The sequence below is a fragment of the Poecilia reticulata genome, linkage group LG10 (genome assembly GCF_000633615.1).
Source record: "Poecilia reticulata strain Guanapo linkage group LG10, Guppy_female_1.0+MT, whole genome shotgun sequence".
NCBI classification, from domain to species: Eukaryota; Metazoa; Chordata; class Actinopteri; order Cyprinodontiformes; family Poeciliidae; genus Poecilia; species Poecilia reticulata.
Genome location: NC_024340.1, coordinates 28646768 through 28660813, shown reverse-complemented (window position 1 = coordinate 28660813; position 14046 = coordinate 28646768). Strand labels below are relative to the sequence as shown.

Genomic DNA, 14046 nt, shown 5'->3' with positions numbered 1-14046 from the left:
TATAGGATTATATTGCATATACCAATATTTTAGATGACAAATTTTCTATACTTCTTTCCCATTTCTTCAGCTCTGCTTTCATTTTTGATTTATTTCTTTATTGATTCATCAGCCATCTTCTTTGTGTTTTCAGTAGATCTTTTTGCCTGTATAGCTTGTTACACCTGTTTGTATGAACAGCACAGTATGAAAAAACTTCAGCTAATATTAATCATTTCTAAAGATGTTTTACTGCTGAATGCTAAAAAATTATATTTGCTTAACACAATTTTTTGGAATTAAACTGTATGACTTATTTGTGCCGGAATTTAAAGCTGAACACACAAAAGCAATAAATTACAAACACTTTTCTTAATATTTCACAATATATTCTCCCAATTACAGTGTTATTAGTTTTACTCCTTGAAAATAAGGAAATAATGAAAATAATTGTTTAACTTATGTTAAAAAATGTGCATTGTACATCTCACACTATTCTATAGTGTATTTCTGAAACACATTTTGCTTCATCATTGTTGATAAGATAGAAACAGGAGAAGATTATGAAGTGATGCTATGTTCTGATGTTGATGGTAGTTACTGCATTAGTTTAACTGTGTGCATACCTATACACTCTGGTCACAGTATCTTTCTATTTGTAAAACTTGAATTGTAAAAGATACCATACGATAAGGAATTTGATTTTTATCAAAAACAATTTTTTCATAAAAACTGGAACTTTAAAACTTTCAGCAGTAAAACTCTCATCACAATGAAAGGTTTTCTGTTCATATTTCTCCTGCTATGGTCCAAAAACATGCTTGTAGGGGTTGAATGGTTACTCTAAATCACCCTTAGCTGTGAGTGTGTATATGCACAGTTATATGTCGTTTGTATCTCTTAGTTTTGAGAATAGAAAACAAAACCAAGTAGTCTGGGTCACACCTATGGGTAGAAAATATAACCCAAATCATGTTGTTTTTAATCCCTACAGTGTATAGATAAGAAGTCAGTCTATCTGTTTGAACCAGTTACAACTGCAAACATTTTCTACTCCCAAATTATAAACAATACATTTAGCTGTATTTCTGTTCAGAAGCCAAATCAAACAGAAGACAATTCTCCAGAAATTGCATTTGAAAAAAATCTATTTGTTTTGCTTCCCACTTTTCACCAGAGCTTAAAAGTGTTTCATTTTGCTCATGTTTGTTCTTTTATTAAATTTGCCTTTGAAGAATCCTTTATGCTGTTACTGACCAAATATCATGAGAATACGGGATTCTTTCATGCATATATAAGTACGATAACATACACAGTGCACATGTTTGTCTTCAATATAATTCCTTTTAAATATACGTTGTTTTTTTTTTACTATTTTCCAAGTGACTCAAGCTAACGGACCGTGGCAGGATTTCATTGTCAAGGACCATGAAGGCTTTTGTCAACAAAGCTTTGCATGTCAGCACGTTAGAAGTGAGCTAATACACTTTGGCACTTTCTCATAGCGTTAGCTTTTTACTGAAATCAAGCAGCTGTCACAGCATAAAACTGGTTATAAGCACCATGGAGTGATATTATTACATCTGGTAGTCAGAAAGTTAAAGTCACTAAATTATTCCTTATAGGCAGGTGTAAATCAGTTTTTATAAATGGTGAATGGATTTTACTGCTAATGCGAAACAATTTCATCTGACAGCAACAAAACCGAATAGTTTTGCAAATCGATTTAGTTTTAAATCAAAACAGAAATTGCAACAACTGCCTTAAATGTTTACTCTATTGCTCAAGAAAAGAAACAACGGATGAGTATAGACAGAGCGTGACACATAACTGTGCAGTGAATAGCTTTTAGGTGTCTCTGTTCAAAACAAAGTGCTTGATAGGAAGCCTGATAGAGTGTGAGCCTTGTGTGCTTGCTCTTCTCGTGTGGTGACATTTTATTGGATAAGGACACAGCGTTTGGTGGCAGAAGGAAGACAGTGAGAAAGCAACAAAAAAAGCAAGAAAAACATAAAAAAAAATCTTTAAGCACCTGTAGGAAAACACAAAGCACGGGTATGAAAACAGCAAACGCAGGAATTTTTCTGAAATGGGCCAAGTCACGTCTTCAAGGTCTCTGGGGGTGAGAGATGAAAGCAGGATGGAGAGGAGGAAATGGGGGTTGAGGAGGCGTCACCTGGAGATCTGCCTGCTACTGACAGGATCCTAACCAGGCAAGACGTCCTGAAAACCTGACTTACTCCAGCACTGTGTCGGGTTGTCTGGGGTGGGTGCACATGCAGACAGCTGTTTCGAACCACATCGTCAAACTGCTCAAAGCAAATATGAGGAGGCTTAAGCAAAACACACACTCCTTGTGAAATGTGGTATTTGTCATCAGCAGGTACAGCCAAGGCTAACAAGAGGCCAGTGTTGTGCTCACAGTCCAACGAAAACGAGCGATTTGGTGCCATGAAGAAGAGACGGAGTACAACAGGGAGCGTTTTTTGGGACGTTTGTGGCGATGATGGCTCATTTACAAGAAGGGAACGTAAATGATGTGTTTACTGTTCTTCTAAACAGGCTGTTTTTTGTTATGACTGAGATGATAAACACTTCCACGATAAGCTGGATGCATTGATAGCGAGATGTTTACGACTGTCTGTGTGTAGGTGGGAAGGATTCTTAAAGACAACAATCAGACAAGACAAAGGATGGAGGAGCGACGCTCCAAAACAGGAATGATTGTTTTCCCAAGACAAACGGCGCTCAGTTTAAAACATTATTGTCATGCCTGCAGAATATACACACACAGTTACAGTAAAAAAGTGCACCCTCTTGTAACTGATGTTTTCCATGTTTATGAGGAATGATGATGACTTGATCTTACCCAGGTTCTAGAATGATCAAAATCAAAAGAGTTTAGAAACACACAGGAGATTCCACACTGTCACTAGTGCTGAAGCAAAAACTGTGGAGGTACTAAGTGATGCAAGATGGTTGCAAACCCACGTTTAGCAGCAAGCGCCCGATGGTATCTTCATGACTTTATCATTCTCACATATCGCTGGGGGAGGAATTTTTGGACGTTGCGTTTTTTTATACAATATTGCTCTATTGTTAGCGGGAACCAGCTTTAGCCAAACATGAGCTGTTGGAGAGAAGGCCGATTCAGAGACTACAATGCCCAAGCTTCACCCTTCCACCACCATGCTTGGTAGACATTATGAGATGATTCTACTGATGTGCTGTGTTTATTTCACTAAACATCTCTATTTGGTCTCGTTATTCAAGAAACATAAATCTAGAAATCTCATGTTATATACAGAAGGACACATCTGTATCAAAGCAGCTTATCAACTCCGCTCCTTCATATTTAGAGGTACTTAGTTTCCAAAAACTGCTTTTCCGTTCTAGCATTATATTTAGTTGATAAATAACACCAGCATGGAATCAGGTTCACTTGAGGTTAGGCAAGTAATGCTGGAACTATTCAAATGAAGTTTTCTGAAAGTTATTCCTTCTGTCCCACTTTCAGAGCATAAAACAAATTACAACATTTGACAAACATAACCAGAGTAAATAAAGAAAACAACCCTTTTCAATGATTTCATTAAATGAAGAGAAAAACTTTCAGCTTGGCTCAAGTCATGTTCCTCTAAACCTAAAGTCACTGAGGTCATGATTAAAACAAGACACACCACAACCAATTAACAACAAAAAACATGAATAATTAAATACAAAATACAAAACTTTAAAACAAACAAGTCAAAACAAAAACATGAACCAAACCTGGACTAGAGCAAAGTTAAAACCCAGTTTTGACTGGGAACAGTGGCCCACTGTTCCCAGTCAGCTACTGACACCTGGCCACGCCCACTTCACTTGAAAGGCACAGAAGATGAGGACACATACAGTTTGGGGTCCTCACTCTAATAACTGCTTGTGCTGCCCTTCACATCCCATCAACCATTTACAGTAACAAACAATGAGTCTGTGACGTCAGGTCTTCAACTGAATAAATTCAGGCACAGTGCAGGTTTGTTAACCTGAACAGCCTGTTTAAGGTCGGGCCAGAGGAGTCCCGATTTAACTCTTTCACTTTCACTAGCCTTTACTTTTACTTTTTTTTTTTTTTTCTACTTTTTACTTTTTTTAGCCATCACAAGTCAGACTTGCGGGTGTGCTTTTGATCATTGTCCAACAGCATAACAATGTGTTCTTGATCTGAAAGGCTGATAGCTGGGCATTTCTCTGCAGGATTTTCTAACAGGAAGCAGAATTTATGCCGTTTCAGTTGCAACAGCTGTGCAGGTGCGGAAGCAGCAAAGCCGCCCCAGACCACCACTCTGCCACCACCATGTTTGACTTCTGGGCTGATGTTTTTGAAATGATACATTTGTTTTATAATGTAACAAGAAGCACAGTTTCCAGAACGTTCTACATTCACCTTGTCAGTACACAGAATATTTTCCCCAGAATCTTTCGTGCCATGATCAGCTGTGGTTTTGACCGGGGAACTCTCCTCTGGATGTCTGTAGATATTGAACTCTGACCTTAAGTGAGTCAATTGATGCACTCAGTGCTATGGATGTTTTTTCGGGATTTTTTCACCTTCTGGATGAGTTGCTGATGCATTCTGGGAGAAATTTAGATAGACAAGGCACTGAGATTTACTAGGGTTTCATATTTTCTCCATGTCTGGGTAAAGTTCCTTCACTTGGGTTTGCAGAAGTCCCAATAATTTTTAAAATATTTTATTTCTTTTTAAGAGATTTTATGATTTTACGATTAGAAATTAGTGGGTTTGGCTAAAGAAGCTGAACCCAGATTCAAAATGTTTGTTGATCATAGCTAATCTATAATCTAACAAAGGGTCTAGATATTTTTCAAATTAGAGGTTTGGTTTGAAGTGCTGTTTTGCTTAATGAAGAAAATCTGATTATCACTGTTTGTTTTTGCATGATACTGTGTGTAAATGAACCAGAAAACCTCTAAAAACAATGCTTTTCCCCAACACTGAGTTATTAATTATTTGTCCAAGGTTAATTTACTTTGCACAAAATATAAATATATTCTTATACAAAAAGTAGCCATATTAATGCAAGTATTTATCTTCATTTACAGCCAAAAGAGACAAGGCAAACAGGAAGACTGGAAAGTGTGAGACAACCTGGAGGAATGACACAAATATAATGTGATTAAGTTTTCTTCCTGATCTGCTGAACAAATGCTCCTTTAAATTGCAACAGTAAATTGCAGAAAACAAACAAACAAATCCAGGTTTCCTCACTTTAAACCTATGCAGTACGGAAGCAAAACTCATACTTTTCTCTGTCCCCACGTTTTAGCTTGTGCTGGTATTGATTTCAAACTTTAATTTATCCATGGAGGGTTTTTCATACTGTCGTTTGGCACCGCCCTGCTCCACATGCACACATGGGAGCTGTAGTCATCGGTTTTTATGGATTAAAAAAATAGCTACTGTGCTCTCTTACAGATGCAGGTCTGTTGGCATCTTACCTTTGGGTGGTTTGAAACTTTAATGCGTAATCACAAGTAAATCCCATGAGGCTGACTGCTTCCTAAAATCATAAAGCATTATTGTGTCTTTTTCATAATGGAGATAAAAAAAAACACAGACAGTCAGTTGGTGAAAAAACCCAACAAACAACAGAAAGAGGCAAGAAAAGCAGAGAAGTTGGTCATCGTTTCAAAAAGTCACAATATCTTTTAATATAAAACACTTTTTTAACATAATGAGGATTCCATCATCAGGACCAATCCACTACCACTTGAGCTCCGCAGCTGGGGAGGAGATCCACCTCGACCGCAGCTGACTTCAGTGGGTCCTCCGAGTGCACACAGAAAAGGATTGAAACATGCATTTTACTACATTGTACAAAGTCATAAGCGAAAAAATGGAGGCTGTATATTTTCCGTCACTGGCAATGAGCCTCCTGCTGCCTTGCAGGATGGATCCGGAGGCAAATGAGGGGCAGTCTCAGTAGTTGGGCATGTACAGAGGTGTCCATTTGTTTCCTGGCACTTAGTGGGGAAAGTGCCTTCTTCTCTTTTAGACCGACAGCTGAAGGAAAAGCGGAAACTTGGTGTAAGGCAGGGTATGACTCAACAGACTTTAGATTTCTTAGATAACACTTGTAGACTTGCTTAATTTTGACAAACAGCATCTAAGTGCGGCTCCTGTGCTCTGAGGTCCGCACAGTGTGTTTCTGTAGATCCTGACAGTAACATATAGCCGTCTCTGTCTACGTTCGCTTCCCCCACCATGTTGCTGGTAATGATCAGTGAGTGAGGAAGCACAATGTCCACTCAGTCTTTCCCTGCAAAGCAAGCATCATTTTCCTTTGTCTATGATCTCCCAGATTAGTGAGAAGATTTTAGGAGAAAATGAGGATTTTCCTCACTTTTGTCCTTTTTATTCTGACGGCACTTGGATATAGGCATTTCATTCCAAACTTTGTCCCTTTCCCCTCCCTCCCTTTTCTCTTCCAGACACACATTCACACCCACACGGTCACACCACAGAAGCCACAGAGGTGACGGAGGTCACCTTATTGTCTTCTGCCCAAGGCTGCAAGTTCTGCAGGGCGTAGAGGGAGGAGTTATGCAGGCAGAGGGGATCTGGCTGCAGCGGCTGGCTCAACGTCTTCTGGAAAGCTTCCTGCTGAAGCTGCAGCATCAGCCGGTTGGCCTGCTGCCTCTCTGCCTCCCTTTCCTCTGCAGTTTGTCTCCTGTAGGAAGGAGGATACGGACGGTGAGCCGAGAATGCTTTCAAACCAAAATTATGTTTTGTTTTATTAGGCATGTACAGAAAAAACAAAAACAAAACATGTTACATCATTGCATTTTAAGCAGGGTGTCAAATCCAGTAATTAATTTGGGCTGGTTACTCTAAAACAAAAAAATAGGACAAAACAAACATAGACATTTAAATATGTGTAAACAATTTGGTGACCTTAAAAAATAAATCAGTTCTGACACATATTAATTAAAAATAGGATAAGGGAAAACAATACATGCTGCACATGAATGAACCAGTTCATGTGCAGAATAGGAATTGGCAAAAAAATTTAAAAAAATCTGACAAAATATAAAATTCACAATAAAAACATTGCAGAAAAAAATAAGATAGAACAGATATTATGGACAAAAAAATATAATAATAAAATATGTTGACTGGAAATATCTATTTTTAGGAATTCCTTGTTATTTTTGTGTTTTTATTTAATAAATAAAAAGTAGCATCTTAACTAACTGTTAAAAAATGACAACACTAATATACAAAGTGAATTAAAATATCAAAATAACTGCATTATGTAAATGTAAATTCTAAGAAAAATAATTCATCAGAAAATGTTTTACAGCCAAAATGCTCTAAATAGAGAACGTTTTAATTATATTTCCATGAAAAAATGAATAAAATGACAAATTCAAATACAAATTTATTTTCACCATTTCTTTAGTTTTATTTAGTTGTTTATTTATTGTAAATAAATAAGAAAAACAAGTATTTACAGTTACTGCTCATTCTAAGAAGTCATAAACTAAAGTGCTAAAATCAGGTACTGCTGGAATTTAATTAAAAAAAGTAATTCACAACAAACTTAAATTTCCTTACAAATTCACAGAAATGGTAGAGCTTTTATCAACAGGCTGCAAACAGAAAGGGAAACACGTTGCAGGTGAAAAGCTGCAAACTGGTTGCTGCACCTGAATATTTATTCAGCTCCTGTACTGCAGGATTAGCTCCAGGCCCAGACGGCTGCTGATTGACACGAGTCACAAGAGCTGGGGAGGAGCGGTGGGAGGGTGTGCCTCAAGGTGAAAACTTACATCTGCTTTTCTGTTTATTTCAGAGCAGCACCAGTAAAGCACATCCTGTACATCCGGTACGACCATTAGTGGAGGAGCTAACACTGACATGGGGATATTTGAGTTCCTAAATGCACCTCCGTTTCTCCTTAGATGTAGGTGAAATATTGATTTTATTTAGAATCTATATGATTAAATAGCTAAACTTAACATTCAGATCAATCATGTGTTTGAAACATTAGTAATTTAGGACTCTGTTCTTGATGTTTGTGCAAATTGTAGCAATAAATCTCCAGAAAGGATAGTAGTGAACAAAAAAAGCTGCTCAACAGCAAAATCTGAATGGTAGGTAGGAGTCAGGAGCACACCTCTGAACACCCCCTCTTTCACGCACACCAACCTCCATCCATTAGCCACACATTATTGTTAACAGCATTATCATAATCCGATTCCCCGGCTGTTGATTCGATCATCGTCTTGTTACCAGCGTGGTCGTCACGCAAAGACATCCCTCACGCTCATCCGATCAGAAGCAAGACTAACGGGGGGAGCGTGGCATAAATCTCAGCAAAAGTAGGAATCAGAAAAATGAGTTAAACCAATTCCCCCGTTGCGTTTGTGACATGGCGCTCAGTCAGGATACGCTTTGCTGGTGTTTTATTGTGAGCAGACTCATTTTATTACAGCCGGTGGTGCAGACTCAGACTGGATGATGTAATTGTTTGGAGGATTTTCATGTAAAAGCAGTTTTTTTTTTTTTTTTTACAGCAAAATACAACAAACTACAAAACCCAACAAAAGTATTTATGCCGTTCTAACCTTTTTAGAATAATCTATGTAAAAGCAACAAACTTTAAAATATTTTGTATTGGAATTATTTAAGACACTCCACCTTTAAAATAAAGCATTACTATGAGATGGAAAACCTTTTTTTTTGCATTTTGCATTCATGCCCTCTCTCTTTTATAGCACCACATAAAATTCAAAGCAACCAATTGTCTGCAGACATTGCTTCGTTAGGAAATGGAGTTTGACAGCATCATGCTGTGGGGAAGCTTTCCAGAGTTAAAGTGAAAATGATTGGAGACAGCAGGAAACATAAAGCCAGAGCTGCAAGGAAATGGTTTAGACAAGGTTTGACCAAACTCTAACTGAGAGTTTGTGCCAATATTTACAAATTCACGTTCATAGCAACTCTTTTGAAAAGAAAATTAAAATGAAAAAAAAAAATTTAGTTTATAAACATGTAAAGCTGCAAAACCATAAAAGACTTGTAAATTGTAATTTCCTCTCTACAATATGAATGAATCTAAGCCACACTTTTTAGATTTTAATTCACAGCTCAAATTCATGCTTTAATCATCTTTTTTTTTTCCACGTCAAAATTAAACATTATGTTGTGTTTCTCTCCCACACAGAATCCCAAAAATATGCAACCAAGTTTGTGGTTGTAATTTAAGAAAGGAGGTGATTAAATTTGTACTGTACCAATAAATTTACTCCAACCTGCAAAAACTTTTTATCTGTTTTCTAACTGCAACGATTGTTTAAAAAAAAAAGTCATTTAAAAAGCATTAGGGTCATTTAAACATAAAAACCCTTAAGGTAATGACTTAAGGTAATTTAGCTCTCTGTAATTTGCTTTTGAAATATGCGTCCTGCTCCTTTAACAATGGGCAGGGCATTATAATTTGATTTTCTACTCGTTTACCTCCAAATGACTATAAACAACAGTTAGAATGAAGTGAAGAAGCATGTGTGTGTGTGTGTGTGTGTGTGTGTGTGTGTGTGTGTGTGTGTGTGTGTGTGTGTGTGTGTGTGTGTGTGGATTTGGCAGACGGCTCCTCCTGTGAGTGTTTCAGTATTGCTTTGGACAGCAGGTTTCTAAAAGGCCTTTCAGGAGCCTCACCAGTAATTGTGCTTGGTCAAGCGAACCGGCCTCGACAGGCAGCTAAGCTAAGCAGAATAGGTGTTGAGTTTTACAAGCTCTTCAATGCTTCAGCTTCAGGCCATTGTGCTTAAGGTAAGACGTAGGTGAGCAGTTTAAAAAGGAAGTGACATGCCGAGCTGTGAGTTTATGATAGAAGTAAAAGCTGACATCCTTGTCAGGTAAAATTACTTAAATCTCTTTGTTTTGCTTTAAGGGATCCAATTTGAAGTGAGGAAAACAGAAATGAGCACCCCTTCCCTTTTCTGCAGTCTTACCGCCATTTTGTCCGCCTGTTCTGAAACCAGGTCTTGACTTGTGCATCTGTCATCTTGAGGGCCTTCGCCAGAGTGGCACGCTCAGCCGACGCCAGGTACTTCTGCCGATGGAAGCGTTTCTCCAGCTCACAGATCTGCACCCGGCTGAAGGACGTGCGGGGCTTTTTTCTCTTGGGCGGCGTCCGGTTCTGGTAGGGATGGCCGATGCGGCGGGTCACCGAGAAGGGTGAGAGGGCAGCTGGAAAATTGAGCAGAAAAAAATTACTTGTTTCACTTTAACAAAATTTAAGATATAAATTATATTTTACAGTTTTTTGAAGACTCTCATTGACACAACACAGAAAATGCAAAACATAGATGAATAAGCAGCACTGACATTAAACAGCGCTTTAAAAAAGATCTGATTTGATAAAATATGATTATTTAATTGTTGGGGGAGACTCACCTGGGCAAGCCCCCTTTGGAAAAGGATAGTCTGCCAGAAGACCATTGCTGTCTCGCAGGTGAGCGAGTTCTGGGTAATAGCATTTTGCTAATGTCTCCACCGTGCTCCAGACAGGGACCCTGCCGATGTCTCCCTTTGGGAGAGGACAGAGGGACCCGGCAGCCTCCGGCCCCCCTGTGGCCTCCCCAGCTCGGCTCTCCTCTGCCTCCTCCCCTAAAGAAAGGGAGACACAGTCAGGTCCCACATCTGGAGTACAGCAGTAGCAGTCGGGCTGGCACCGACTCATAGCAGCTAATCATATGAAGAGGGCCTGAATGATGAACAGACTCTATTTTAATAACATTTACTGCTGCTCTCTTAAACTTGGTCATTTTTACCACAAAATGAGATATGGCTCATTCAGAGAAAATGAGAGCGGACTTGCAGGGTTATAAATATAAATCAAGCGCAAACAGGCCATCCAGAGAAAGTTTGAATGAGCTGGAACGTAAAAACACAGAAGCTGGGAGCAAATTCTGTTTAAACAAAGTACAATCTGGCTTAAATAAAATGGATATTTGCACAAAAAGCATTTAATTCTGTCACTAAAGCTTTAAAATGTTACATCTGTCAAGTGAAATGGTTTGCATGTAAACACTGATTTTCTCTGCACAATGCTTTCAATATCTGTTATGTGGCTAACTACTCAGGGTGCCATTCTGTCAAGGATGACAGAAAAAAAAACACTTTCCCAGTTACACCCAAAATGACAAATTGCTTTTTTGCATGTCTGGTAAATGATGGATGGATTCCCCTCTGAGGTTAATAAGGTGAAAGCTTAAGAATACATTGATGTGGACTGCAGCTATTCAGCATAGCACTAATTAAAGGGATGTTTTATTTTTTTTGTTTTTAAGAGTTCTTGACTATTACTGTTATAACTTGATAGTATATAAATAAACCAAATTCACTTCAAAATCTAAAATATTCTGATTAATTAAATCTGAACTGGGTCATTTGAAATATTATTTAAAATTCATAAAACCTTTCCTCCGATTGGTTTGTAAAAGCACACAAAAAGCATTTGGACTACTCTCAATTAAAATAATAATAAAAGCCACTACAGGTTAAATCCGACTTGTCCAGGGCTGAGCTAAAGCTAAAATGCACACAGTTTGTGTTTTCCAAACCTCACATGCAGGGTATTAGTGACAACTTATCCTCTGCATCATAAAATATCTATGAATCCTGTCTATTTTGTCAGCCGTGGGTAAACAGGTGATCAATAAATGTAATGAGATCGTCGGCCATAGATCCACTCTGCAGCCCACATTCTCCTTCTGAAGCTGAATGGAAAGCAAATGCTAAAAAAAAAAGAGAAAAGAAAAACTAAAACAAGCAGTGCGTGTTTGTGTCGTTCTTCCCTAGCAAGCTGTTTGCCTGCTGTCTTACAGGCTGTTTATTTGTTTTTGTTTTGTCAGAGAAGCTCACCAGGAGCCAAAATGAATATGAAAACATCTGCATAGGTGTCCCCCCCGGGGCTGCTGCTGCTGCTGCTGCTATCAGAGTTTCAGCAAGCTGAAAATTCATTTGCCCGCACACACGATGACAATTTGGATGGGAAATGGAACACGAAGCTATTATCCGTGCTGCAGTCATTTCCAAGGAGCTGCGCGAGTCCCCTGATGGTGCTGAACACGATTGGCAAATTGAGGCGCACACGAGCAAATGATTTGTAAAGAACAGATGAGCAACTAGATTCTGCTGTAACAGTGGGTCACATAAAGTTTACATCGGCGCTGTGTGAATTAGCAGCACACATTTAGAGCCTGACACAGAAAGCAGGCCTAACCCTGACCTCTCCGTTTTTAATCTTCTGTGATATTTTTATTGGATCATAATACAACTTAACATTATGTGTTCACTTTGATAATCGCTCAATAACAATAAAACGGCAATTGCACCCAACTGATGCACCTTTTGGGACATGGATAACCCTCTCTGGTATTTAATCAAGACTTTACACAAACAAAAACACGGTTTATTTCTATAACTTCACTATAAGTGGACTGCAACACCTTTATAGCCATTATCCTTGATTTTTAGAGAAATTGTTGCTTAAATCAGCTTGGAGCCTTACAGGTCACGGAGGGAGAACACGGAGGAGGCCTGTTGTTGCTCCCAGCCGCAGGTCTGGCCAAATAATCCTACATTAGGAGGCTATTTCAGGCCATCTGTGGCCTAACTAATGGGCCAGGCACATACGAGCACGTTCAGAGGCAACCAAACGAGCTGCAGGCTCTTTTGGAGATGCCGACTGCAGCAAGGCATTGCCTTACAGTCTCTGAAATGCAGCTGAACTTGTATCACACATGTGCTGCTGTAATGCATGAGCCAGCTGTAAAAGCTTTCATGACCTAAGGTTGTAGAAACTGTGCAGAATACAAGGAAATGGCAGAAATGATAAGTTTTATAGCATATAGTCAAAATTGCCAAAGCACAATTCAACTGTTTGTAGAATATGAGCATATTTTGTGACTTTTTCTTGTGATTATTAGGTATTTAAATTCGTATATTTGCAGTTGTAAAAAAAAAATACCATAAATAACATTGTATTATATTATTCAAGGAGCTGCTTTATTTAATAATAAAAATTATTATAATAAAATAACAGTGTTAGTAATTTTATTTCATAATGATCAATTTAATAGTGTTGACATAGAAATGTGCAGTCAGTTTAACAGCCTGTGTGGTTCGATCCTTCATGGGGTCACATGAAACTCTTCCAACATCAGAGGAAAAGCAAATAAAAGCAGAAATTCTACAACATAATTGGACTTTTACTCCTTCTTTATTAGATGAAGAAGCGAAAAAGAAGAATGAAACGGGTGGAAACACAAAATCTTTTTCCTCGGTAACACAATTTAGCATACGCATTATCGAAAAAATAAAATGCCACCGTGGAGAATATGTTTCCCATAATAAAACCACTTATACTTAATAACACTTCTCAGTGACAGCGCCTCCCTTCCCCACTGCGGATATTACCTCCGCAGCAATCTAATAAATATATCCGCGAAGGATTCTAAGGGGGGATATTGAAATATAACGTGAACATACATTGCTATTTATTACACAACACAGGACAAAAAGGAGAGGACTCTGTTTTCCGTCACCCTGAAATAAAACCAAGCAGCGCGGGGAGGATTTCCGCTGCTCTCAGACACATTTACTGCAGAGAGAAAAGACTCTAATTATGCTTTATTGCTGCTAGGTGAATTATGGAGCTGCTCATCTGTATCATGACACTGAAATGCGTCAACAATCCACATTATTGATGCATGATAATCATGATCATCTTTACTCTTATTATTGGCGGAAGTGTAAATGCTGAAATTGGTCATTCATTACCTGGGTTACTTAGATTTTGGTCGGATTTATTAATTTAAATAACTCCTGCTCAGATTCGACTGTAAATTATATGTCATCTAACACATTGTTTGCATTTATTATTTATTTATTACATATTTAGTTGGTTGTTTTAACGTGATTTAACGTTTGAGATTATAACTTCATACTAAACTACTTAATATCGAACGTATTATTTTGTTTCTTTTATTAAT

The 14046-nt window shown here is 38.1% G+C and overlaps 1 protein-coding gene across 3 annotated transcripts in view; it reads right to left on the bottom strand.

Moving 5' to 3' along the window:
- Positions 1-5665: 5665 nt before the first annotated feature.
- Positions 5666-14046, bottom strand: part of LOC103471873 (T cell leukemia homeobox 2) — an 11797-nt gene continuing 3416 nt past the window's right edge. The window contains exons 2-5 of one of the 3 annotated variants that reach the window (XM_008421132.2): positions 10445-10657; positions 10000-10237; positions 6533-6713; positions 5666-6046 (exon numbers count right to left, since the gene is read on the bottom strand). In XM_008421132.2, the coding sequence (XP_008419354.1) occupies positions 6035-6046; positions 6533-6713; positions 10000-10237; positions 10445-10657 (644 nt within the window). In that variant the 3' untranslated portion in view covers positions 5666-6034. The other 2 variants (XM_008421131.2, XM_008421133.2) reach the window with 2 other exon arrangements.